The sequence below is a fragment of the Somniosus microcephalus genome, chromosome 21 (genome assembly GCF_052327205.1).
Source record: "Somniosus microcephalus isolate GS21.2 chromosome 21, FLI_Smic_1.0, whole genome shotgun sequence".
Taxonomy (NCBI): Eukaryota; Metazoa; Chordata; class Chondrichthyes; order Squaliformes; family Somniosidae; genus Somniosus; species Somniosus microcephalus.
The window spans coordinates 10,201,432-10,228,743 of NC_141007.1; the positions used below are offsets into that span (position 1 = coordinate 10,201,432).

The 27,312-nt window shown below is 52.0% G+C and overlaps 1 protein-coding gene across 1 annotated transcript in view; it reads left to right on the forward strand.

Annotated features, from left to right (window-relative positions):
- Window positions 1–674: 674 nt before the first annotated feature.
- The window catches only part of otop2 (otopetrin 2), a 39,257-nt gene continuing 12,619 nt past the window's right edge, over window positions 675–27,312 (forward strand). The window contains exons 1-4 of the mRNA XM_085964083.1: window positions 675–1,056; window positions 9,958–10,094; window positions 10,359–10,417; window positions 21,226–21,353. Of these exons, the coding sequence (XP_085820209.1) occupies window positions 675–1,056; window positions 9,958–10,094; window positions 10,359–10,417; window positions 21,226–21,353 (706 nt within the window). The remainder of the gene's footprint in view (window positions 1,057–9,957; window positions 10,095–10,358; window positions 10,418–21,225; window positions 21,354–27,312) is intronic.

Genomic DNA, 27,312 nt, shown 5'->3' on the forward strand with positions numbered 1-27,312 from the left:
GGATTGGGGATACGGTGCGAAGGGATTGGGGATACGGTGAGAAGGGACTGGGGATACGGTGAGAAGGGATTGGGGATACGGTGAGAAGGGATTGGGGATACGGTGAGAAGGGATTGGGGATACGGTGAGAAGGGATTGGGGATACGGTGAGAAGGGACTGGAGATACGGTGAGAAGGGATTGGGGATACGGTGAGAAGGGACTGGAGATACGGTGAGAAGGGATTGGGGATACGGTGAGAAGGGATTGGGGATACGGTGAGAAGGGATTGGGGATACGGTGCGAAGGGATTGGGGATACGGTGAGAAGGGATTGGGGATACGGTGAGAGGGGACTGGGGATACGGTGAGAAGGGATTGGGGATACGGTGAGTGGGGATTGGGGATACGGTGAGAAGGGACTGGGGATACGGTGAGAAGGGATTGGGGATACGGTGAGAAGGGATTGGGGGATACGGTGAGAAGGGATTGGGGATACGGTGAGAAGGGATTGGGGATACGGTGAGAAGGGACTGGGGATACGGTGAGAAGGGATTCGGGATATGGTTTATAAAGAATGGGTTCAGTATTTGTTGAGAAGATGGTGCTGATCTGTTGAAAATATTTGGGTTTGTTGGGCCTTTTCTTGTTGCTGAAAGTTCTTTATGTTCATCAACAAGTTCCGAAGCACCACAGAATGGCCGAAGAAATGATCAACAGGAGCGACATCACAAATGAGGCAGCACCATCACAACAAGAAGAGTTGGGGAATGAATGGCGGTTTTGCAATGACCATACCTTCCCAGCTTCGCCGCAAACCCAGCCCAACAAGCCCGAAACTCAAGGAGGCAGGCTGCTTTCTGGCCTGCTAGCCATCAACATTTTCTTCCTGGTTGGTGCTCTGATCTGTGGAGGTGCTTTCAGTGACGTGGCAGTGGGTCAGGAGCAGGTCCTGATATCGCTCACTGTCGTGATGGCCTTAACTCTCGGCTGGATGCTGTTCTATATTTTCTGCACAGCCCGACAGAAACATGCTGTTCTTTACAAGGATTCCCATGCAGGAGCCGTGTGGCTGAGAGGTAGGGAACTCCAACATCTGCACCTGTAATAAATCCGTCATAGTCTACAATTTACTGGAAATAATCGAACATATTTCATCCCATTGATAGTTACATAAAACAGCAAGAAAGGATCATCAGTCCCATTCCTCCCACAGCCCATGTACACACTCCACCCTATCACAGACCCTACCCACCCATTGAATCTCCTCCCACAGCCCATGTACACTCCACCCTATCACAGACACTACCCACCCATTGAATCTCCTCCCACAGCCCATGTACACTCCACACTATCACAGACCCTACCCACCCATTGAATCTCCTCCCACAGCCCATGTACACACTCCACCCTATCACAGACTCTACCCACCCATTGAATCTCCTCCCACAGCCCATGTACACACTCCACCCTATCACAGACTCTACCCACCCATTGAATCTCCTCCCACAGCCCATGTACACTCCACCCTATCACAGACCCTACCCGCCCATTTAATCTCCTCCCACAGCCCATGTACACACTCCACCCTATCACAGACACTACCCACCCATTTAATCTCCTCCCACAGCCCATGTACACACTCCCCTATCACAGACCCTACCCACCCATTTAATCTCCTCACACAGCCCGTGGACACTCCACCCTATCACAGACACTACCCACCCATTTAATCTTCTCCCACAGCCCATGTACACACTCCCCTATCACAGACCCTACCCACCCATTTAATCTCCTCACACAGCCCGTGGACACTCCACCCTATCACAGACACTACCCACCCATTTAATCTCCTCCCACAGCCCATGTACACTCCACCCTATCACAGACACTACCCACCCATTGAATCTCCTCCCACAGCCCATGGACACTCCACCCTATCACAGACACTACCCACCCATTGAATCTCCTCCCACAGCCCGTGTACACTCCACCCTATCACAGACCCTACCCACCCATTTAATCTCCTCCCACAGCCCATGGACACTCCACCCTATCACAGACCCTACCCACCCATTGAATCTCCTCACACAACCCATGTACACTCCATCCTATCACAGACTCTACCCACCCATTTAATCTCCTCCCACAGCCCATGTACACTCTCCCCTATCACAGACACTACCCACCCATTTAATCTCCTCACACAGCCCGTGGACACTCCACCCTATCACAGACCCTACCCACCCATTTAATCTCCTCCCACAGCCCATGTACACTCTCCCCTATCACAGACTCTACCCACCCATTTAATCTCCTCCCACAGCCCATGGACACTCCACCCTATCACAGACCCTACCCACCCATTGAATCTCCTCCCACAGCCCATGTACACTCCACCCTATCACAGACCCTACCCACCCATTCAATCTCCCACAGCCCATGTACACTCCACCCTATCACAGACACTACCCACCCATTTAATCTCCTCCCACAGCCCATGGACACTCCAACCTATCACAGACCCTACCCACCCATTTAATCTCCTCCCACAGCCCGTGGACACTCCACCCTATCACAGACACTACCCACCCATTTAATCTCCTCCCACAGCCCATGTACACTCTCCCCTATCACAGACCCTACCCACCCATTTAATCTCCTCCCACAGCCCATGTACACTCCACCCTATCACAGACCCTACCCACCCATTTAATCTCCTCACACAGCCCGTGGACACTCCACCCTATCACAGACACTACCCACCCATTGAATCTCCTCCCACAGCCCATGTACACTCCACCCTATCACAGACCCTACCCACCCATTTAATCTCCTCCCACAGCCCATGGACACTCCACCCTATCACAGACCTTACCCACCCATTTAATCTCCTCCCACAGCCTGTGTACACTCCACCCTATCACAGACACTACCCACCCATTGAATCTCCTCCCACAGCCCATGTACACTCCACCCTATCACAGACCCTACCCACCCATTTAATCTCCTCCCACAGCCTGTGTACACTCCACCCTATCACAGACACTACCCACCCATTGAATCTCCTCCCACAGCCCATGTACACTCCACCCTATCACAGACACTACCCACCCATTGAATCTCCTCCCACAGCCCGTGGACACTCTCCCCTATCACAGACCCTACCCGCCCATTTAATCTCCTCACACAGCCCATGTACACACTCCACCCTATCACAGACCCTACCCACCCATTTAATCTCCTCCCACAGCCCGTGGACACTCCACCCTATCACAGACCCTACCCACCCATTAAATCTCCTCCCACAGCCCATGTACACTCCACCCTATCAAAGACACTACCCACCCATTTAATCTCCTCCCACAGCCCATGTACACTCTCCCCTATCACAGACCCTACCCACCCATTAAATCTCCTCCCACAGCCCATGTACACACTCCACCCTATCACAGACCCTACCCACCCATTTAATCTCCTCCCACAGCCCATGTACACTCTCTCCTATCACGGACTCTACCCACTCATTTAATCTCTTCCCTCGGCCCATGTACATGGACTGTGGCAATGTAATGTCGCTCGTAAGTGTCTCACTGCTCCCCGCCCCCTCCCCCTTCCCCCCAGCATTCAGCCCTGAGTAGAGGAACTGATGCAGAAGAAGGAAGGATTGTTAAGGGTATTGTTTCACCCCGCCCAAAATCGGAAAATTCAAACATGAAGGAAAGTTCGGGTTGGATGCCAACCATCACATTCACCCCTGCCCCAGGGGAGTAGACCGCCCCAGCCCAGATGTTCCCGCCACATGTAAATGACATTAGTGTCGCAGGGGTAGCTACCCGATTTCTCTCCCTACTTACCCTCGCCAACCCCAGGGACCGGCAGGAGTGGGCTGGAGGCAGGCTTCCGGGGCAGTGGTGGCCATCGCGCTCAGGACAGCGCTGGCTGAACAGGGTCCAGTGGAGGGCTCCGTTCCCTCTCTTAAAGCCCGACGTCACCTCTTTCTTGAGGCTGCTTAGCTCACGGGGAGCCTTGTCAAACCTCAGGGCTCTTCTGACCTTTCAGCAGCCTTTCCTTCTCATTAGCAACGGCGGACTCCCCGTCTGGTGCTGGAGATCATGCCTGGGGTCCACCCAGGTCACAGTCTGCCCTTCCATCAGCGGCAAACCCGGCCTGGAGGACAATCCAGCCCTTTAAGTTTTCGATTTGGTGCCTCGCCTACTGCAGACACAAGAGTCAGTCTCAGCCTCTTCAGCTGTGGTTCTCTCAGCTCCCTGTAACAACCCTGGGCTCGCTCTGCACTAACTCCGTGCCACACTTTATTTTTCTCTCGCCCACTTTCAGTTAAGGCCCTCTCAGCCTGTCTTATTGACACTTTAAGTTGGGCGTTTCCAATTTCTAGCTTGTTATCGCCCGGCTCCATCAGCGGATGGCCCTGGGGGCAGAGATGTTGTCCAGTATTTGGGTCTTCCCTCCACAGTACGAGCATCAGATATATAACCTTGCCATTTGTAGCAGGTTATCTGTTGTAGTAAAGCAGAAAGACTTGCATTTCTATAGCGCCTTTCACGACCTCAGGACATCCCAAAGCGCTTTACAGCCGATGAAGTACTTTTTGAAATGTAGTCACTCATGTAATATAGCGAAACACTGGAGCCTGGGAGGTGCTTTTGAAGTAACCTTGGCGAGTTGTGGCAGTGCACCTTGTAGATAGTACACAATTCACAATTCAAATCGCTTTATTGGCATGATAAGTTACATCTTATGTTGCCAAAGCATCAAAATACATTTATGGTTGAGCACATAAATGCAGTTCTATTCATACAGTGTATAAACAGGTATATCCCTGAGTGTATAAATATACATTCGCATTGTTTATATATATTCATTTCTTAGTTTACTGGTTGTCCCTCTGTTCATGGCAAGCTGTAACATAGTGTGCCGCCAGTGTTACACAGCTTCTCTCCTCTCCCAGTAGGAATGGGAGTTTTTGGTTGTCATTCAAATTTCTGAATTCAGGGCATATTTGTGAGAATTTTTGGTAGAAATTCTCCCTGATGTCCTGATATTTTCCACAGGCTGTGAGGAAGTGCATCTCTGTCTCCACTACTCCCTGACTGCAGTGAGAGCATATCCTGTCTTCTCTTGGCAGCCTGGTCTGCCTGTGTCTGCCTTTTTCGATCGCTAGGCTATGTTCGCTAAGTCTGTACCTTGTCAAGGTTCTTCTCAGTTTGTTATCCTTTACCATGGTCAGGTAATCAGCTATGTTGTATTGTCTGTTTAGGGCCAAGTAGCAATTGAGTTTGCTTTGGGTTTTTGTTGTTTCTGCCCAATATGTCAGATATTTTTCCTTTTGCTTAGCGACGATTGTGTTGGGTCGAATTCTTTGTGTTACCCTGTCACTGCAGCCACGGTGCGCTGGCGGTGAAGAGAGTGGATCTTGAGCGAAGTGGCCGGGGGCTCCTGATCCAGTGGACTGTTCTGTCCTGGATGGTGTTGAGCAGGTGGAATACCAGGGTGGTGCTTATGTTACAAATGAAGATGGAATCATTCTTGAAAGCAATAGCTAAAGGGGTGTATTATTCTCCGGGGATTTACGCGGTTGAATTAACTGTCAAATATACATCAGAAGAAGTTTCAGAGAATGGATTGGGTTTGAGATCTCTGGGATGTGTGTGGTTACTTTGACCTTGGAGCACGGGCCTTCAGCACCACAGCTGCATGTTGTTGGGGCCTGTAGCCTCTGCTGTGTCCAGTGCACTCAACCATTTCTTGATATCACTGAGTGAATCGAATTGGCTGAAGACTGGCATCTGTGATGGTGGGGACCTCAGGAGGAGGCCGAGATGGATCATCCACTCGGCACTTCTGGCTGAAGATGATTGCAAACACTTCAGCTTTGTCTTTTGCACTCATGCTCCGCTGATTTAAAGTTACGTGAAACCTTTCCCGATCCCCAAAGACAATTCCGAATATCTCTCCGTCTCCACATCACGATTCAACTCGGTGTGTCTGTCTCCACAGGGAGGAATCCCACTGTTCCAGTCGAACAGAAACATAGAAACATAGAAACATAGAAGATAGGAGCAGGAGTAGGCCATTTGGCCCTTCGAACCTGCTCCGCCATTCAATGCGATCATGACTGATCATCCAAATTCAGTACCCGGTCCCTGCTTTCTCCCTATATCCCTTGATTCCCTTAGCCTTAAGAAATATATCCAACTCCTTCTTGAATATATTTAATGAATTGGCCTCCACTATCTTGTGTGGTAGAGAATTCCACAGGTTCACCACTCTCTGGGTGAAGAAATTCCTCTTCATCTCTGTCCTAAATGGCTTACCCCTTATCCTTAGACTGTGACCCCTGGTTCTGGACTCCCCCGCCATCAGGAACATCCTTCCTGCATCTAGTCTGTCTAGTCCTGTTAGAATTTTATAAGTTTCAATGAGAAACAGGAATCGCATTACCCCATGGAGTGTCAGCTTGCCTCAAATTAAAAGAGGAATGGGGCTAATAGTGATGAAGAGAATTCAGTAAATTGGAATTTTTTCACTGGAACAGAGAAGGTTGCGGGGGTGTGCGGAGGTGCAGTCTGATGGAGGGTTTCACATTTCTGAAAGGATTTGAGAGTATAAAACAGTGAAAGTTTGTTTCCCGCTGTTTGGGAAATCGGTAATGGGGGGGATGGGAACAGACTGAGGATTATCAATAGAAGAACAAAGGGGGGCGTTAGAAGAGATGTTTCCACTGAGGGATTACACAGCATAGAATTACATGGTATTTACAGCACAGAAACAGGCCATTCGGCCCAACTGGTCCGTGCCGGTGTTTAGGCTCCACACGTGCCTCCTCCCACCCTATCAGCATATCCTTCTATTCCTTTCTCCCTCCCCCTTAAATGCATCTATGCTTTACCACAAGGGGCTGTTGAGGGAGAGACTTGAATATCATTGAACGAGGCTTTGAAATGGAAGGGTGGTAATGTTACCATAACCGTCCGGTGAGCGACTGTCGCGATCAGATTAACCGCCCATTTTACTCACGGACACATTTTACTTGCCATTGACACCCCCCCCCTCCTGCCACCCCCGAGGAATAAAATAGGACTTGGGGGGTGGGGGCGGAGAAATGGGATTAGAGTAGAGTGCTTCAGTTCGAGAGCTGGCACAGGTATGATGGGCCGAATAGCCTCCTCCTGGGCTGTAAATTCAGTGATTCTATGACCTCCATTCGCAGTTACCCCTGTCAGCCCCACACCCATGCCTTCCCAGATGTTCAACCAGCTCCTTTTTGAAGCAGTTCATAGTCTCCGGCCCCAGTTGTTTTATGTGGGAGTCTGCTCCACACCAACAGCTCCACAGTGGGGGGGAGGGAGAGAGTTTGGCTTCCATTTTAACTCCCTTTGCCTGGTTGGGGGGGGGGGGAATTAAAATGAGGTCAATCACTTCCTCTGATCCCTGCTGTGTCCCGATACCAACCTGTTCTTCTTTAAATATGCCTCCTTGTGACGCCCAGAGAGCACCTCCAGACCTCGCGAGGAAGCCTTGGGCCTCCCTTGCCCCGGCCTCCCCCCTCCCCTGATCGTGGCCAGAGACTCCCACACCCCCACCATTCACTGACGGCCTAGGAACTTTACCACGGGTCCCCAGCTGCGGCCTCCTGCTGCCAAATTCCCGCTCCCGCCCGCCCACCGGCCAGGCAGTGGATCTAGCTGGGTGTCGGAAGGTATTCGAGGGGCATTTATGTTAATGAGGCTGGCCGTTCAGATAGAGAATCCCCGTGGACCCCCCGGGCTCGCTCCCCGCTCAGGGGCCTGCGGGCACTGTACCCCCCCGGGCTCGCTCCCCGCTCAGGGGCCTGCGGGCACTGTACCCCCAGGCTCACTCCCTGCTCAGGGGCCCGCGGGCACTGTACCCCCCGGGTTCGCTCCCCGTTCAGGGGCCCACGGGCACTGTACCCCTGGGCTCACTCCCCGCTCAGAGGCCCGCGGGCACTGTACCCCCAGGCTCACTCCCCGCTCAGGGGCCCGCGGGCACTGTACCCCCGGGCTCGCTCCTCACTCAGGGGCCCGTGTGCACTGTACCCCCCGGGCTCACTCCCCGCTCAGGGGCCCGCAGGCACTGTACCCCCCCGGGCTCACTCCCCGTTCAGAGGCCCGCGGGCACTGTTCCCCCGGGCTCGCTCTCCATTCAGGGGCCCGCGGGCACTGTACCCCCCCAGGCTCGCTCCCCGCTCAGGGGCCCGCGGGCACTGTACCCCCCGGGCTCGCTCCCCGCTCAGGGGCCCGCGGGCACTGTACCCCCGGGCTCGCTCCCCGCTCAGGGGCCCGCGGGCACTGTACCCCCCGGGCTCGCTCCCCGTTCAGGGGCCCACGGGCACTGTACCCCCAGGCTCACTCCCTGCTCAGGGGCCCGCGGGCACTGTACCCCCCGGGCTCGCTCCCCGCTCAGGGGCCCGCGGGCACTGTACCCCCCGGGCTCGCTCCCCGCTCAGGGGCCCGCGGGCACTGTACCCCCCGGGCTCGCTCCCCGCTCAGGGGCCTGCGAGCACTGTACCCCCAGGCTCGCTCCCTGCTCAGGGGCCCGCGGGCACTGTACCCCCCCGGGCTCGCTCCCCGTTCAGGGGCCCACGGGCACTGTACCCCCAGGCTCACTCCCCGCTCAGAGGCCCGCGGGCACTGTACCCCCCGGGCTCGCTCCCCGCTCAGGGGCCCGCGGGCACTGTACCCCCCGGGCTCGCTCCCCGCTCAGGGGCCGTGGGCACTGTACCCCCCGGGCTCGCTCCCCGCTCAGGGGCCCGTTGGCACTGTACCCCCCGGGCTCGCTCCCCGCTCAGGGGCCCGCGGGCACTGTACCCCCCGGGCTCGCTCCCCGCTCAGGGGCCGTGGGCACTGTACCCCCCGGGCTCGCTCCCCGCTCAGGGGCCCGTGGGCACTGTACCCCCCGGGCTCGCTCCCCGCTCAGGGGCCCGCGGGCACTGTACCCCCCCGGGCTCGCTCCCCGCTCAGGGGCCGTGGGCACTGTACCCCCCGGGCTCGCTCCCCGCTCAGGGGCCCGTGGGCACTGTACCCCCCGGGCTCGCTCCCCGCTCAGAGGCCCGCGTGCACTGTACCCCCCGGGCTCGCTCCCCGCTCAGGGGCCCGCGGGCACTGTACCCCCCCGGGCTCGCTCCCCGCTCAGGGGCCCGCGGGCACTGTACCCCCCGGGCTCGCTCCCCGCTCAGGGGCCCGCGGGCACTGTACCCCCGGGCTCGCTCCCCGCTCAGGGGCCCGCGGGCACTGTGCCCCCCGGGCTCACTCCCCGCTCAGGGGCCCGCGGGCACTGTACCCCCCGGGCTCGCTCCCCGCTCAGGGGCCCGCGGGCACTGTACCCCCCCGGGCTCGCTCCCCGCTCAGGGGCCCGCGGGCACTGTACCCCCCGGGCTCGCTCCCCGCTCAGGGGCCCGCGGGCACTGTGCCCCCCGGGCTCACTCCCCGCTCAGGGGCCCGTGGGCACTGTACCCCCCGGGCTCACTCCCCGCTCAGGGGCCCGCGGGCACTGTACCCCCCGGGCTCACTCCCCACTCAGGGGCCCGCGGGCACTGTACCCCCCGGGCTCACTCCCCGCTCAGGGGCCCGCGGGCACTGTACCCCCCGGGCTCACTCCCCGCTCAGGGGCCCGCGGGCACTGTACCACCCGGGCTCACTCCCCGCTCAGGGGCCCGCGGGCAGTGTACCCCCCGGGCTCGCTCCCCGCTCAGGGGCCCGCGGGCACTGTACCCCCCCGGGCTTGCTCCCCGCTCAGGGGCCCGCAGGCACTGTACCCCCCGGGCTCGCTCCCCGCTCAGGGGCCCACGGGCACTGTACCCCCCGGGCTCACGCCCCGCTCAGGGACCCGCGGGCACTGTACCCCCCACCACCCTGCATTAAAAGCGGGGTCGCTGTCTCCTCTCTAAACCCAGTTGAGGCTCAGCCATTGATCCTGGTCTGTGTTCTGATTGGCAGGAGGGCTCCTGCTCTTTGGAGCGTGCAGTTTACTGCTCGACGTCTTCAAGATTCTCCATGCTGCCGGATTCGCAGGCTGCCAGCATCCGATTCAATTCCTCTTCCCGAGCATTCAGATTGTATTTATCTTCATGCAGGTAAGTGAGGTGCGGACATGTGAACGATTCCCGATTTACTGTGTGGTGAGTTCACCGACCTGTGGCTCCGGCAGGAATCCGTGCTCGAAGGCTGTGCGGGCTGGGAACCTCGGCAATGTGGTGTCGGAGCCCAACCCCCGATCGGCACGCCCTTCAAGGGGGGGTTTCCCAGGAGAGCAGGATCGGTGAATTTATCCTTTGTGTCTGCCCTGTTTATCTGGACAGTATTATCAACCATTCTCTCTGCTTTGTTCCCTAATCCAGTCGTACTTTCTATGGGTCCATTCCAAAGACTGTGCTCAGGTACATCAGGACATCACAAGGTGAGCTTGTTTGTTTTCTTTAATCTTGGTTCCTACCCCAGCTTCTGAGGAAGGTGATGCTGGTCAGGTAAAGGACTTCTAGTGGTTGGTTCTTTGGGTAGAATGGAGGCAGCTTTGCCAGGCTCTTGGGGTGAGAAATTCATTATAGCCCAGGTGTGGGCGGTAACTTTTAAAAAGTTTGAGAATTAGCGGCAGGCGTTAATGCTTCAGACTGCACGCAAAATTCAGTCTCATTGCACAAAGAAAGGATTGGAACGCTAAATCAAGCACTGATGGCCTAGCTCAGTGGCGTTAAACTCGAAGCGCTAAACAATATCAGGTGCAGTCTAATCACAAGTCATCATTGCCACAGGTTCTTTCCGGTTCTTAAAGGGGAGGTTCATTGATGCGGCAGAACCTCAGTCTCATCATTGCTGGCTGTGCAGCTGTCTCAGCCAGCAGCAGCAGGTCAAGGAGAAGGAGCCGGAGGACTCAAGCAGCCGTAATGATCCACGCCCCAGGGAGCGAGCCCGCAGATTCTGTGACCATGCATTGGAGGTGTTGGTGTTCGCAGTGGAAAGACGGAGGGCTGTGCTCTACCCGGCAAGTGGCAGGAGGCCCTCGCTGCAAGTCTTCCGCACCATGTGGAGGGAGGTAGCCCAGCATGTCTAGGGCAGCACTGTGGTCCCCAGGACCCACGCACAGTGCAGGAAGAAATTTAACGACCTCACTTGGGTGGTCAGGGTGAGTGAAAGCTTCAACAAATGCTACATACCACCATCTAAACCTCAGTCTGCACACACTGCCCAAAGCACCACGCCCCCAGCACTCACCCACCAACAATCTCCACCTACCAACACTCACACCCACATCTCACACCTTGCACACAATGACAGCTATTCAACTATGGCAGGCACATCACCCAAACACATTTCTCCACATTCACTCACACACTTTCCTTTCTCTTGCAGGCCAAGGTGGCTCACAACAGGAGGGAGCGAGAGCGCACAGGCGGGGGGACAAGCCGACACCCAACCACTGTCTGCGCTGGAGAATAGAGTGCTGCAGATTAGTGGGCGCCAGGTGGTGGGTGCTGTGGCCACCGGCGACGTTGACCTCCTTGGGGACAAAAATGGTATGTTCATCCTGACTCCTTCTTCTCACATCCCAATTCCCCCTCACCCCACAAGCCTTTTGCACTTTCCAGCTAATCATGCTGTATGCATGCATTTCTCCCTTCCTGCCACCTCCCCTCACTTTAACCCGAATCTTGTGCCTTTATGCTTTCAGATAATGAGCAAGTACCTGAGCAGCCTGTCCCTGAGGGCACCGTAGAGAGCGAGGCGGGAGAAGAGGAGGAGGAAGAACACACCGCATCACTGCATGTCTCACCCGCAGGCACCAGCTCAGATTCTGGCACTATGCGTTCTTTAGAGGCTAGTATAGTAGCGGGATCCACACAGAGTGATACATCAGGGATGAGTGGGCTGCAGCAAGGCCAGGGGGAAAGGGTAGCTCGGGGGCCAGCTCCCCAGAGAGCGAGTTGGCACGCGAGTTCTGCTGCACAGGACTTAGATGAGGATCTCGATAGGGAGGCCTTTAGAAGAAGGGTGATGGGCATGCACACGGAGATGATAGGTGCAATGGCAAGGGTGCCCTGTTCCTCCTCCTCCTCCTCATCTTCCTCTTCCTCCTCATCTTCATCCTTCTCCTCCTCTCCCTCTTCCTCCTCCTGAGGTGGTCCCGCAATCCCCGGTGGCAAGGGCTGGGCCCTCATGATGCCCAGGTTGTGGAGCATGCAGCACACCATGATGAAATGGGACACCCGCTCAGCCGAGTACTGGAGGGCTCCTCCCGAGCAGTCAAGGCAGTGGAACCATTGTTTGAGCACCCCGATGGTCTGCTCGATGATGTTCCTGGTGGCAGCATGGCTCTCATTGTATGAGTACTGAGCAGCCATGTTGAGGTTGTGGAGAGGAGTCATGAGCCAGGTGGAGAGCGGGTAGCCCTTGTCTCCGACCAGCCATCTGCGAGATTGACATGGTGGCTGGAAGAGTGCTGGCACACCGGTCTGGTGCAGGATGAAGGCATCGTGACTGCTGGCAGGATAACGGGCATTGACATTGAGGATTCACTGTGTGTGGTCACATACCAACTGCACATTAAGTGAATGGTAGCCTTTGCGGTTACAGAAGATCTCAGGATTGTTATGCGGTGCTCGCAAACCCACACAGGCGCAGTCAATGGCACCCTGCACCATGGGGAAGCCCGCTATCCTGGCAAAGCCACATGCACGTTCGTCCTGCTTCTCTTTGGTGATGGGGAAGGAAATGTAGTCCCTTCTCCTACTGTGGAGAGCCTCTGTGACCTCCTGGATGCAGCAATGAACGGCAAACTTTGAGATGTTCGCTATATCTCCTGTTGCAGACTGAAAGGATCTACTGGCGAAGAAATTGAAGGCGACGATGACCTTGACAGCCACTGAGAGAGCGGTGGTCACCCTGATCTGAGGCTCAAGGTGTGGTTGCAGAAGGTGGCAGAGTTCTGTGACCACCTCCTTGTTGAAACGGAGCCTTCTAATACACTGCTCCTTGCTTAGTTGAAGGTAGGAGAAGTGCTCTCGGAATACCCTTGGCGGGTAAGGCCTCCTGTTGAGAGCCCTGATGGCCCTCCTCCTCCCTCTGACCACATGTTCCAATCTTTCTCGCTGCCTGCGCTCCTTCTGTTGTAGATTCTGGAAGGCAAGGTTGACGGCCAGCACGGCCCCCATTAATGTAATGATGTGTAGCAGTTTGATATATGGTGAGAATAAATGTAACTAATTGTTAGTAGCCACAACACTCCTGATACTAAACAACCTTTAAATGACTGAATTAAACTGTTGCACAATGTCAAACTGATAAGAAAGCAGTGAAACAGCACTAACATGACAGCGATGACTCATTACTCATGATCCCTGCAAGTAGCACCCCTGAAGCCGGCATCCGCCTGCTTGATGCCTCCTCTTCCTGTTGCAGGGTGGTGACAATGAACTTTGCAGATCGGGTGCCCAGTGAGCGTTGCACACTCACTGATGTCACGATCTGCCTGGCACTGAGACCCCCAGCGGTAACTCATAGCGGCGGTGCTACGGGGGGTGGGGGGGCGGATTTGGCGTACGTCCCTGGATTCGCCTCGCCCCGTTGCTACTGCATCAGCGCCCCATTAACACCCCCGCCAGGTGCTAACTGGAGGTGCTAACCAACTGAATTTTTCCCCCTTGGTGTTGACCTGGGTCCCTCAAATGTTTTGTTCTCTAATTTTTAGAATCCCTTCCCTTCATGAGCATGGAGATTCACCAAACTATTTCCTCTGTTGGGGGAATTCAGAACCAGGGGACATGAACTTAAAATTAGAGCTAGGCTGTTCAGGAGCGAAGTCAGGAAGCACCTTTTCACACAAAGGGTAGTAGAAATCTGGAATTTTCTCCCGCAAAAGGCTATGGATGCTGGGGGACAATTGGAGCTTTCAAGACTGAGATTGATAGATTTTTATTGGGCAAAGCTATCAAGGATATGGAACAAAGGCAGGGAAATGCAGTTGAGATACAGATCAGCCATGACCTAATTGAATGTGGCAACAAGCTTGAGGGGCTGAATGGCCTCCTCTTCCTATGTAACACAAAAACAGAGGTAGTAGAGAAGCAAAGTTGTATATGAATGATATTAAGTCGGTACCATGAATGGCTTCTGGGATTAATAAGGCATGTCCCATAATTGGACTGGGTCATCTGGATAACTATGTCTTTGTGGTGTCTATCCCGGGTCAGCAGTATGATGGGCCATCACCAAGATTGAAAAAAATAGAAAAGATGTTTTAAATCAAGTATTCATTACGCGGCACAAAACTTGGATAGACTTGGACTTTATGGGGAGTTAAGAGCTTTCGAGGAGAAAAGAAGGGTTTGGCACAAAAGAGGAAACCAAGCTTCTTTGGGGGAGAATTGGCAATGAAGACTATGCAGGAGTTCAGAGGTGATATTGAGATCAGTCACTGAAGAAAGAAAGACTTGCATTTATATAGCGCCTTTCACGACCACTGGACGTCTCAAACACTTTACAGCCAATGAAGTACTTTTGAAGTGTAGTCGCTGTTGTAATGTGGGAAATGCAGCAGCCAATTTGTGCACAGCAAGCTCCCACAAACAGCAATGTGATGATGACCAGATTAATCTGTTTTTTAGTGATGTTGATTGAGGGATAAATATTGGCCAGGACACCAGGGATAACTCCCCTGCTCTTCTTCAAAATAGTGGCCATGGGACCTTTTACGGTTTAACGTCTCATCTGAAAGACGGCACCTCCGACAGTGCAGCACTCCTTCAGCACTGCACTGGAGTGTCAGCCTAGATTTTTGTGCTCAAGTCCCTGGAGTGAGACTTGAACCCACAGCCTTCTGGCTCAGAGGCGAGTGTGATACCCACTGAACCACAGCTGACACTGTTAGGGAAGTTGAATGAGATAACTGGCAAAATGTTATGTGGGCAAGGTTTAGTGGAGGAGGTCCTTGGTATAGAGACGGATCAGAGTGGGTGAGTGGTGAGTATCCTGGAGAACCCCTGATTGGGGTCAGAGTCAGAGGATAAGCCAACAAATGCAGCACAAGACGGGCAAGAACAGAGACTGATGGATGAATATGCGATGGCAACCAGTTTGCCCAGGAGAGCACGGCGTCAGACTGTGGAGATATTCAAGACAATGACCAAATATACCATCCATGTGTTCAAGGGTAGTGTGTAATAAAAACAGGAAGATCACCAGTGAATGGCCATGCCAAAAGATGAGGTTGGGTCGGTACTGAGGCTGAATGAGGTCGATCGAGACATCAGATCAATAACCAAGAATGGATCACAGTGAGATTAGGCCAGCAAATAAAATGAGGACACTGGGGCTGGTTCTGGAGGGCAGGTTAGAGGAGTGTTGGTTTGATTGGGCAGGTTAGAGGTGTGTTGGTTTGGTTGGGCAGGTTAGAGGTGTGTTGGTTTGGTTGGGCAGGTTAGAGGTGTGTTGGTTTGGTTGGGCAGGTTAGAGGTGTGTTGGTTTGGTTGGGCAGGTTAGAGGTGTGTTGGTTTGGTTGGGCAGGTTAGAGGTGTGTTGGTTTGGTTGGTAAAAAGGCCAGGTTGGGCAGGTTTGTTCAGTAGTGAGTATGAGGTGATTAGAAGTCAGCAGCAAGGTTGAATTTGGGTAGGCTTGACTTTCCTCTGTATGGCACCATTGAACACATTTTATAGATCAACCGTTAAATCTAGCACACAGTTTTGTGTCCACATCTGTCTGATGCCTCACAGTGCATTCTTTTATTTCTGCAAATGTCTCCCTTTCTTTCCCTTCTTCTTCTTCTGAAGACGTTTAAGACTTGCAGGGGTACAATTCCCAGATCTCAACAGCCTTCCACTATCTCACCCAAGTAGCCATCCTTCTTGTGGAAGCCTAGAAAGTGAGTGTCAGCAAGGTACTTGCGAGGGCAATTCCCAGTTGAATTTGGTTCTGCCCTCGCCCGCCACCCTGACACGCACTTCCCAGCAGGAATACCTGGACATGCTGGTCTGTAAAGCCTACTCACTAGGCCAGTGGGGGGCAGCACTTTGCTCTCAGCAGACACGCTAAGTGTCTTTCATTTTGTTGATTAATAGCAGATTAGTCACTGACCATGGAAGATCCTGAATTCTCCAATCAGATCCGTCCGATTTACCAGCATAAATCAGGTGGAAAGCAGGACGGAGTACGAGCCAATCCATTGTCTGCTGAGGGGGAGGCCATGATGGAGGGTTGTGGTCATGTTCCTTGTTGGTGCAGACGGACTCAAAGACTAGCAGGGAACTTGGGGTCAGATCTTTAGAGTTTACCAGCCCTTGGGTTGAGAAAGAGGCCAAAGGATTCCTCAGTGCTCATCAATATCTAATGAGAGTCAAGGACATCTTTATGTATATTTGAGGTAGTATTCTAAAGGACTGCAGAAAGCATGAAGTGAGAATCAGCCATTCAACCTATCTAGCTGGTTCCTTCCACAGACCTTGTATAATCTGGACTAAATGGCCCTCCTTATCTATATCATTCTTCTCATTTTGTCATCTCTATCTGCACCGCTCCATCTGGCCTTCAGTCCTATCCCTACCATGCAATTCACTCAGCCCTTTTCAAATGTTCTAAATGCCATCCTTCTTGACCTCTCTGCAGCCTACAACATCGCTGACCACACCACGCTCCTCCAACACCTTTCCTGCATTCAAAAAGCAAAATACTGTGGATGCTGGAAATCTGAAATATAAACAGAAAATGCTGGAAACACTCCGCAGGTCAGGCAGCGTCAGTGGAGAGAGAAACAGAGTTAATGTTTCAGCCTCTCCTGCATTGTCCAGCTCAGTTCAACGGTCCTCGCCTAGTTCCAGGCTTAGCCATCCAGTTGTAGCCAGAGCATCTCTATCAATGATTTCCCTTCGCACCCCCACATCATCACCTCTGGAGTCCCCCAGGATCTGTCCCTCCTCTTCCTCGTCCCTACGCTGCGCCTTGGCAACATCATTCGTAGACATGGGGTCAGCGTCCACCTGTACCATGATGGCATCCAACTTGACCTCTCCACCACCTCTCTCGACTCTCCCATTGTCTCTGTGTTGTCAGACTGCTTCTCCAACATTGTCTCGGATGAGCTGCAATTTCATCCAGCTAACTATTGGGAAGACTGAAGCCATCATCTTCAAGCCCCGCCACATAATCTGCACTCTCACCACCATCCTCCTCTCTCTGGCTCAACCAGACTGTTCGTAACCTTGCCATCCTCTTTGACCCCAAGCTGAGGTTCCAACCACATAACCTCTCCATCATAAAGACCGTCTACTTCCACCTCCGTAACATCGCCCGTCTCCTCCCCTGCCTCAGCTCATCTGTTGCTGAAACCCTCATCCCATTGCCTTTGTTACCTCCAGACATGACTATTCCAACGCTCTCCTGGACGGTCTCCCATCTTCCATCCTCCATACACTTCAGCTACTCCAAAATTCCACTGCCGTATCCTATTCCACACTTAGTCCCCTCACCCACCCATCACTCCTGCTTTTGCTGACCTACATTCAATCCCGGTCTTCCAACATCTCAAATTTAAAATTCTCATCATTGTGTTTCAATCATTTCATGGCTGTGACTCACCCATCCCAACAACAACAACAACTTGTATTTATATAGCGCCTTTAAAGCAGTAAAACATCCCAGGGCACTTCACAGGAGTGTTATAAGACAAAAAATTTGACACCGAGCCACACAGGGAGAAATTAGTGCAGGTGACCAAAAGCTTGGTCAAAGAGGCAGGTTTTAAGGAGCGTCTTAAAGGAGGAAAGAGAGGTGGAGAGGTGGAGAGGTTTAAGCAGGGAATTTCAGAGCTTAGGGCCGAGGCAACAGAAGGCACGGCCATCAATGGTTGAGCGATTATACTCAGGGGTGCTCAGGAGGGCAGAATTAGAGGAGCGCAGATATCTCAGGCGGTGGTGGGGCTGAAGGAGATTACAGAGATAGGGAGGGGCGAGGCCATGGAGGGATTTGAAAACAAGGATTTTGAAATCAAGGCGTTGCTTAACCGGGAGCCAATATAGGTCAGTGAGCACCGGGGTGATGGGCGAACGGGACTTGGTGCGAGTTAGGACACGGGCAGCAGAGTTTTGGATCACCTCAAGTCTACGTAGGGTGGAATGTGGGAGGCCAGCCAGGAGTGCGTTGGAATAGTCAAGTCTAGAGGTAACAAAGGCATGGATGAGGGTTTCAGCAGCAGAAGAGCTGAGGCGGGGGCAGAGACGGGCAATGTTACGGAGATGGAAATAGGCGGTCTTAGTTATGCTGTGGATATGTGGTCGGAAGCTCATTTTAAGGTCAAATATGACACTAAGGTTGTGAACAGTGTGGTTCAGCCTCAGACAGATGTTAGGGAGAGGGATGGAGTCAGTGGCTAGGGAACGGAGTTTGTGGCGGGGACCGAAAACAATGGCTTAGGTCTTCCCAATATTTAATTGGAGAAAATTTCTGCTCCTCCAGAACTGGATGTCGGACAAGCATTCTGACAATTTAAAGACCGTGGAGGGGTCGAGAGACGTGGTGGTGAGGTAGAGCTGGGTGTCATCAGCGTACATGTGGAAACTGACACTGTGTTTTCAGATGATGTCACCAAGGGGCAGCATGTAGATGAGAAATAGGAGGGGCCCAAGGATAGATCCTTGGGGGACACCAGAGGTAACGATGCGGGAGTGGGAAGAGAAGCCGTTGCAGGTGATTCTCTGGCTACGATTAGATAGATAAGAATGGAACCAGGCGAGTGCAGTCCCACCCAGCTGGATGACGGTGGAGAGGTGTTGGAGAAGGATGGAATGGTCAACTGTGTCAAAGGCTGCAGACAAGTCAAGAAGGATGTGCAGGTTAGGTTGATTGGCTATGATAAATTGACCCTTAGTGTTAGGGGGATTAAATACATGGGGTTACGGGGATCGGGTGGGATATGTGTCGGTGCAGGCTCGATGGGCCAAAATGGCCTCTATCTGCACTGTGGGGTTTCTGTGATTCTGTGAAGGATGAGGAGGGATAGTTTACCTTTGTCACAGTCACAAAGGATGCCATTTGTGATTTTGGTGAGAGCCGTTTCGGTACTGTGGCAAACACGGAAACCTAATTGGAGGGATTCAAACATGGAGTTGCGGGAAAGATGGGCACGGATTTGGGAGGCGACAACACATTCAAGGACTTTGGAGAGGAAAGGGAGGTTGGAGATGGGGCGGTAATTAGCAAGGACGCAAGGGTCAAAGGTTGGTTTTTTGAGGAGAGGGGTGATGATGGCAGATTTGAGGGAGAGGGGGACAATACCTGAGGAGAGAGAACTGTTAACAATGTCAGCTAACAGGGGAGCCAGACAAGGAAGTAGGTTGGTCAGCAGTTTAGTGGGAATAGGGTCGAGGGAGCAGGAAGTGGGTCTCATGGACAAGATGAGCGCGGAGAGGTCATGAGGGGAAATCGGAGAGAAACTGGAGAAAGATGTGAGTTCAGAGTTAGGGCAGGGGGGAACCTTAGAGAAAGTTTGGCCCAGTGGGCTAGGGGAAGGAAGGGAAGTGGCAGATGCAGCTGAACTGATGGTCTCAATCTTAGAGACAAAAAAGTCCATGAGCTCCTCACACTTGTTGTCGGAGCTGAGGGTGGGGGAGACAGGGGAGAGGGGTTTAAGAAGACGGTTAGCAGTAGAGAATAGGAGCCGGGGTTTATCTTTGCATTCCAGAATGATTTTGGAATAGTGAGCAATTTTGGCAGACGAGAGCAGGGCCCGATAATGCTTTATGTGGTCCAGCCAGATCTGGCGGTGAATGGCTAAACCATATCCGTTTAAGTCTGCGTCCCTTGGACTTAGGGAGTGAAGATGAGGGCCATACCAGGGGGAACAGCCAGGGTGAGAGAGAGTAATGGTTTTAATAGGGACTCAGGCATCCAAGGTGGTGGTGAGGGTGTGGTTGAGCAGATCAGTAGCTGCAGAAATGTCGTGGTGAGTGGAGGGCCAAAGGCTGGACAGTTGGGATTTCATAAGTGCAGTTGTAAGAGGGTGAGAGTGAGTTTTTTCCAGGGGTGGATTCAGAAGGAAGTAGGGTGGGGGGTGGAATGTGATGTGGGTGGAGAGCGATACGAGGAAGTGGTCAGAGATGGCCTTATCTGTGATTGACACGATGGGAGTAGCGAGGCCACGAGAGATGGCAAGGTCAAGGGGGTGGCCGTGAATATGGGTTGGGGTGTTTACCTGGAGGGAGAGATTAAGGGAGGATAGCAGGCTAGTGAACTCAGAGGAGAGAGAGCATGATGAATTGTGATAGAAGTTGCAATCACCGAGGATGAGAAGTTGTTCGGTGCAGAGGCTGAGGGAGGAAAGCGGTGAAGATATCTCGGTAATAACATTTTTATGGTACTTGAGTGGATGGTAGAGAACGAAGATTTTAAATGAGAGGTGAGAGGGGTGGAGTAAGGTGAGATGCTCAAAGGAGGAGAAAGTGCCAGAGGAGTAGGGGGATTTGGTGATGAGAGCCATACCGCCACCATGGCAGTCTGAGCTGGGCAAGTGGTGGAAGGTATAGCTAGGCGGGGAGGCTTCAGTTAAGGGTAAGGCGTCATCACCCCTCAACCAGGTTTCAGTCAAGGCCATAATGTCGATGCAATCATCCACAATAAGCTCATGGATGGCAAAGGCCTTGTTCGCAAGTGAACGAACATTCTCGTTGGAGATGTGGAGAAGGATGGTGATGGCTGCCCCACTGCCAGCGTCCACAGGGTCAGCGCTGGGGGGGGTGAGTTGGATGGGGGGGGGGGGAGGAGATTGGCAAGATTTGCCCCCAGTGGTCACACTACAGCCCAACAACCTTCCCCTGAACTCTTCGCTCCTCTGACTCTGACCTCTTGTTCAGCCCCACTCCCTTCACCTCACCATTGGTGCCGATATCTTCAGAAGCCTAGAGCTCACAGTACCGAAATCCCTCCTGAAAGCCCTCACCTCTCCATCTTCTCTGCTCCTTTAAGACCCTCTTTAACACTCAAAATTCTGACCAAAGTTTCGTTCACTAACCCTAATATCTCCTTCTTTGCTTAAATGTCCATTATTTCTTTATGCCTCTGTGAAGCCACTTGGGGTGTTCCTCTACATTAAAGGCGCGATATAAATGCAAGTTGTTACCATTAATACATTCGGACCATTTATCATGCATCTCGGCTAAAGTGTAGTTTATTCTTGGCCTAGTTTGTTCTGATCCGCAGACTGATTCCTTCGGGCTGTGTTGTATGCAGGTGTGGGTTGGCCATTTCCTTGGTCACTAACTTGATGCTGTGGATGTCGGCTGTGGCAGATGAGTCCATCCATCAGACTGGTGTAGAAGCTGAGAAACACCCAGACAACCAAAGTCGCATCTCCGCAGGTAAATATCCAGTGACTCTGCGCAACCATGTCTCATCTCTTTTATGTTGCTTGGTAACTTTTATCATCAAGATGTTTGTGACTCTACCGTGGCTAACAAGGGAAATTAGGGATAGCATAAGATCCAAGGAGAGGACATATAAATTGGCCAGAAAAAGCAATAATCCTGAGGATTGGGAGCAGTTTAGGATTCAACAAAGGAGGGCAAAGGAATTAATTAAGAAAGGGAAAATAGAATATGAGAGTAAGCTTGCAGTGAACATAAAAACTGACTGTAAAAGCTTTTATAGATATGTGAAGAGAAAAAGATTGGTGAAGTCAAGCATAGGTCCCTTGCAGTCAGAATCAGGGGAATTTATAATGGGGAACAAAGAAATGGCAGACCAACTAAATACATATTTTGGTTCTGTCTTCACAAAGGAGGACACAAATAACCTCCCAGAGATGCCGGGGAACATAGGGTCTGATGAAAGGGTGGAACTGAACGAAATCAGTATTTGTAGGGAAATGGTGTTTGGAAAATTGATGGGACTGAAGGCCGATAAATCCCCAGGGCCTGATAATCTACATCCCAGGTGTTAGATCCGTGATTCTGAGAGTATGATGTTTTTCAATAACTACACGGATGCTGTAACTTAACAATCAACAGGTATTTACTGGAGTAGGGTAGTCTCAAGACTGGGGGTACAGAGGCATGCTCAAGGCTTATATACAGGTGTGGTCACTGCCGGTACTACAGTATACAGGAGCTGTAAAAGTAGTTCTCTCTTAAAGGTACATACACTGCAATTCCTCCCCTTTTAGATTAGCAGTACCCATAATATTCAAATAACAATTAACACTTTAACATGTACATTAAACAACAATAGTCCATTTATAGATTCAGTCTTGGGGCGGCTTCCTGATCCTTTCGGGATAGCACCTTTCCTGAGGTTCTTGTTCTTGGTGCGGAGGCGATTCTGGCCCCTTTTCGTCAGTTAGTTCATCGGTTTCCACTGCTACTGGTTCAGAGGTAGATGCTACCGGTATGTCGGGTTCATCCCCAGGTACGCGAGTCTTGGGGTTGACTCGTTCCTGTGACGCTAAGATCTGATCGACGTGGCGTCTCACAATGTTCTCCCCGACATCCACTGTGTACATTAATGGCCCCTGCCTTGTGCATATCGTTCTGGGTTGCCATTTCTCTGTTGGTAGTCACGGGCCAAGACTGGTTCTCCTACGTTGAAGCTCCTTGTCGGCTTCTCATTGATGTGCTGGAATTGTTTATCCTCAACATTTCTTCACACATTTGGTCTGAGCAAGTCCAGACGAGATCTCAACCTTCGGTTAAAGAACATCATGGCCGGGGTCTGGTTGGTAACTGCATGTGTCGCGTTGCGGTAGGCTAATAAGAAATTGTCCACCTTATGCTGTAGTGGAATTTCATCGTCGCACATGGCCTTTATCGCCTTCTTAAAGGTTTGTACAAACCTCTCAGCCAACCCATTTGTGGCTGGATGATACGGGGCGGATGTGTAATGCCTTACCCCATTCCTTCTCATAAATTTTCGAAACTCTTCGGACACAAACTGTGATCCATTATCAGAGCAAATCTGCTCTGGCAAGCCATTCCTGGCAAATATGGTCCGTAGGACTGCAATCTGTAGTGGTTGAGGACATTTTTATCACCTCAGGCCATTTCGAATGAGCATCCACTGCTATTAAGAACATTGAGTCCATGAATGGACCAGCGAAATCAATATGCACCCATTGCCATGGAGAGGAGGGCCGCACCCATTGCCATGGAGAGGAGGGCCACTCCCATGGGTGTAGAGGGGCATGTGGTGGTGCATTTTGGACCTTCTGGCATCCTGAGCAGCTCTTGGTTAGGTCTTCGATTTGTTGATCGATTCCCGGCCACCACACATAAGCCCTAGCAAGGCTTTTCATTTTCACTCCCCCCAGTTGATCTTCATGAAGCTCATTTAGCACTCTCTCCCTTAACTTGGGTGGAATCACCACTCTGGATCCACACATCACTGTCCCCTGGCATACTGACAGCTGTTCTCTTCTTGTCGAGAATGCTGGCAACAGTGAGTCGCCATGTGTTGGCCATCCCCTCACCGTCAAATCATATACCCGAGACAGCGTCGGATCATTGCGGGTCTCCTTCTCTATATCCGCGTTCGTTACTGGCAATCGTTCAATTATTGACGAATAAAATATCTCGATAGGGTCCACTGATGGTGCTTCCTCCACAGTAGGCAGTGGCAGGCGTGATAGCCCATCAGCGTTTCCATGCTGTTTCGTGCCTTTATATTCTATTTCATATTGATTCGCCCCTAGAAACAGGGACCATCTTTGTAACCGTTGTGCAGTCATCACTGGAACGCCCTTCTTAGGATTAAAGATGGAGACAAGTGGTTGGTGGTCAGTCAGCAAGGTGAACTTCTGCCCATGCAGATAGTGGTTGAATTTTTTTACTCCCCATACTAGGCTGAGGGCTTCCCTGTCAATCTGGGCGTAGTTGCGCTCGGCTGAGGTTAGTGACCGAGGCGCAAAGGCTACTGGCCTCTCCAACCCGTCTGGGAATTTGTGCGACAGCACCGCTCCAATACCATAGGGTGATGCATCACATGCCAAACGAATTGGTAGTGCTGGGTTGAAATGGGCCAACACCTCTTTTGATGTGATCAATTCTTTGCACTTCTGGAAAGCTCATCTACGTTCGTCATTCCACTTCCATGGTACCCCTATTTGCAGTAGGGTGTTCAGTGGGTGTAATACCGTGGACAAATTTGGTAAGAACTTATGGTAGTAGTTTACCAGCCCGAGGAACGACCTCAGTTGTGACACATTTTCCGGTGCTGGAGCCTTGACTACTGCCTCAATCTTTTCAGGGGACTTATGTAACCCCTCTTCATCGATGACGTGGCCACAATACGAGATCTGCTTCTGGAAAAACTCACACTTGTGGCGATTAGCTCGTAGCCCATATTCCTTTAATCTGGTGAGCACCTTCTCCAAGTTGGCGAGGTGATCACTGTCATTTTTGCCCATGACCAGGATGTCGTCCAAATAACACTGGGTCCCTGGATTCCCTTGCAGGACTTGATCCATCGCCCTTTGCCAAATAGCCGGAGCCGATGCTACCCCGAACACCAGCCGGTTGTATTGATAGAGACCTTTATGAGTGTTGATCATGAGGTATTGTTTCGAGGCTTCTTCTACCTCCATTTGCAAGTACGCCTGGGCTAGATCAATTTTGGTGAAGCATTTACCTCCAGATAGCGAGGTGAAAATATCCTCAATTCGTGGAAACGGATATTGTACCGTGTGAAGGATTGGGTTCACTGTCACCTTAAAATCCCCACAGATGCGGACCTTCTTTGGTTCCCCAGGCGTATTACTCAACGACCTCTTCATTACAGGAACGATGGGTGTAGCCCACTCGCTCCAGTCTACTTTGGACAGTACTCCTGAACGTTCCAACCCTTCCAGCTCTGCTTCGACGGCTGGTCTGATCGCATAAGGCACTGGTCTGGCCTTAAGAAACTTTGGACTTGCATTTTCCTCTATTTTAATCGTTGCTGTTATGCCTTTTAGTGTTCCGAGTCCCTCCTGGAACACTTCTTTTGCGTCAGTTAGCATTTTTGATAGTCGTCCAGGTGTGACGTCGTCATCCTTTTTGGCCTCAACCTTCAGTGCCTGTATCGAATGCCAATCAAATTGTATCTTCCGGATCCATTCACGTCCTAGCAGTGGTGGTCCTCCATCTGGCAATGCATATAAGTCCATTTTAGGTATTTCCTGGCCTTTGTATATCACTTTCACCCTTATTTTTCCTTTGGGGTAGACTTTTTGCCCTGTGTACGTCTTCAAGACAATCTCTGTAGCTTTCAAGGGTATATGTGAAAATAGCCGCTTGTAGTCCCTTTGGTTTATGACTGTTAGGGCTGATCCTGTGTCCAATTCCATTTTCACTTGGACTCCGTCTATCTTAAGTGTAACCCATGTAGTCTGGTGATCCTCCATTTTGGTTACCTTATGTAGTTTCAGACAACCCAGCTCCTTGCTTCCGGAGTCTGTGTCACTTTTCTGTTCGTCTGAACTACTGTCCATCACCTTGTGTACCTTTTTGTACTTCTCCTGTGGAGATTTCTTGCTGTTGGTTTTCTTCCCAGACCTGCAGACTCTTGCTATGTGTCCTGCTTTTCCACACTGTCTGCACACTTGGTCCTTGAACCAACAATCCTTCTGGTCGTGTGTTGTTCTGCCGCAGCGATAACACTTCACTGTTCCATAGGACATTTCATTGGTGCCATATTCTTGCGGTCTCCGTTGTATCTCTGCAGCGCCCCTTGCGGCTGCTTCGTGTTATACTGCCATACTGAAAGCCTTGTCCAGCGTAAGATCCTTTTCTGATAGAAGCCGTTTCTGGGTTCCTTCACTTTGAAGCCCACACACAAACTTGTCCCTTAACGTATCTGCTAGTCCCGCTCCAAACTGGCAGTGTTTCGACAGCTTGCGCAGTTCCGTTAAGTACTCAGCATTGCTTTCGTCTTTGTGTTGGTTCCTTGTATGGAACTTAAATCGTTTTGCTATCAGCAGCGGTGTGGGATTTAAGTGGTCCTGCAGGATTTCTACTATGCTTTCGAAATTCTTATTCACAGGCTTCTCTGGGGTTATTAGGTTTCGCAGTAACCGATAAGTTTTTGCACCCATGGAATTTAACAAAACCAGTGCTTTCCTAGCATCTGGCACTTCATTCACCCTGCAGTACACCTCCATACGTTCCACATATGTCGCCCAATCTTCGACTTCATTGTCGAACGTAGAGATACTGCCACTCTTCGGCATCCCTGGGTGTGATTTAACTGTCAAAAATGGCGTCTCCCGCGCTTTCCCTTCTTCTCCGCTGGCACAAAATGGCGTCTCCCGCGCTTTCCTTTCTTCCCGCGCTCGCCCTTCTTCTCCGCTGCGGCTTCTAAAAATGGCGTCTCCTGCGCTCTTCCTTCTTCTCCCCGCGGACACTGTTCAGCCCTTGAGCCCTGGCTGTGCTCTGCGCGTTTTTTTTTTTCTGTGCGCCTTTCCCATTTCCGCCACTCGGTCCTGAACCCGGCTGTTGCTTTACCCTCTCTCTCTCCGTTTTGTTTTTCCTCAACGCCGCTCGGTTTTCAACCCCCGGCTGTGCCCTGTGCGCTTCACCCTCTATCTTACCCCATTGACGCTGCTCGGCTTTTTCTCTGACATCGGTCGGCTCCAGCCGCCACTGTCTGGGAAGGGTCTGCGCTGTACCTGTCGTCAGTCTGTTGCTGATCGTCGTGGCTGGGGAACCAAGCCCGGCTCTCCACAGCCTCCCCTGCGATGTTCACTCTCTGCCGGATGACTGGGCGGTTGCTCGTGGTCGACGCCCGTGCTTCTGGCCTCGACTTTCTTCCACCGCCCTCCCGGAGCGAATCCTCGAAGGGAAATGCAGAGTTGCAGGTAGATTCGAATCGACACTCGTCGCCACTGTTAGATCCGTGATTCTGAGAGTATGATGTTTTTCAATAACTACACGGATGCTGTAACTTAACAATCAACAGGTGTTTACTGGAGTAGGGTAGTCTCAAGACTGGGGGTACAGAGGCATGCTCAAGGCTTATATACAGGTGTGGTCACTGCCGGTACTACAGTATACAGGAGCTGTAAAAGTAGTTCTCTCTTAAAGGTACATACACTACACCAGGGTACTTAAGGAAGTGGCCCTAGAAATAGTAGATGCATTGCTGGTCATCTTCCAGAACTCGATAGACTCTGGAACAGTACCCATGGATTGGAGGGTAGCTAATGTTACCCCACTATTCAAAAAAGGTGGTAGAGAAAAAGCGGGGAATTATAGACCGGTAAGCCTGACATCGGTAGTGGGGAAAATGCTAGAGTCCATTATAAAAGATGTAATAGCAGAGCACTTGGAAAGCAGTGACAGGATCGGATGA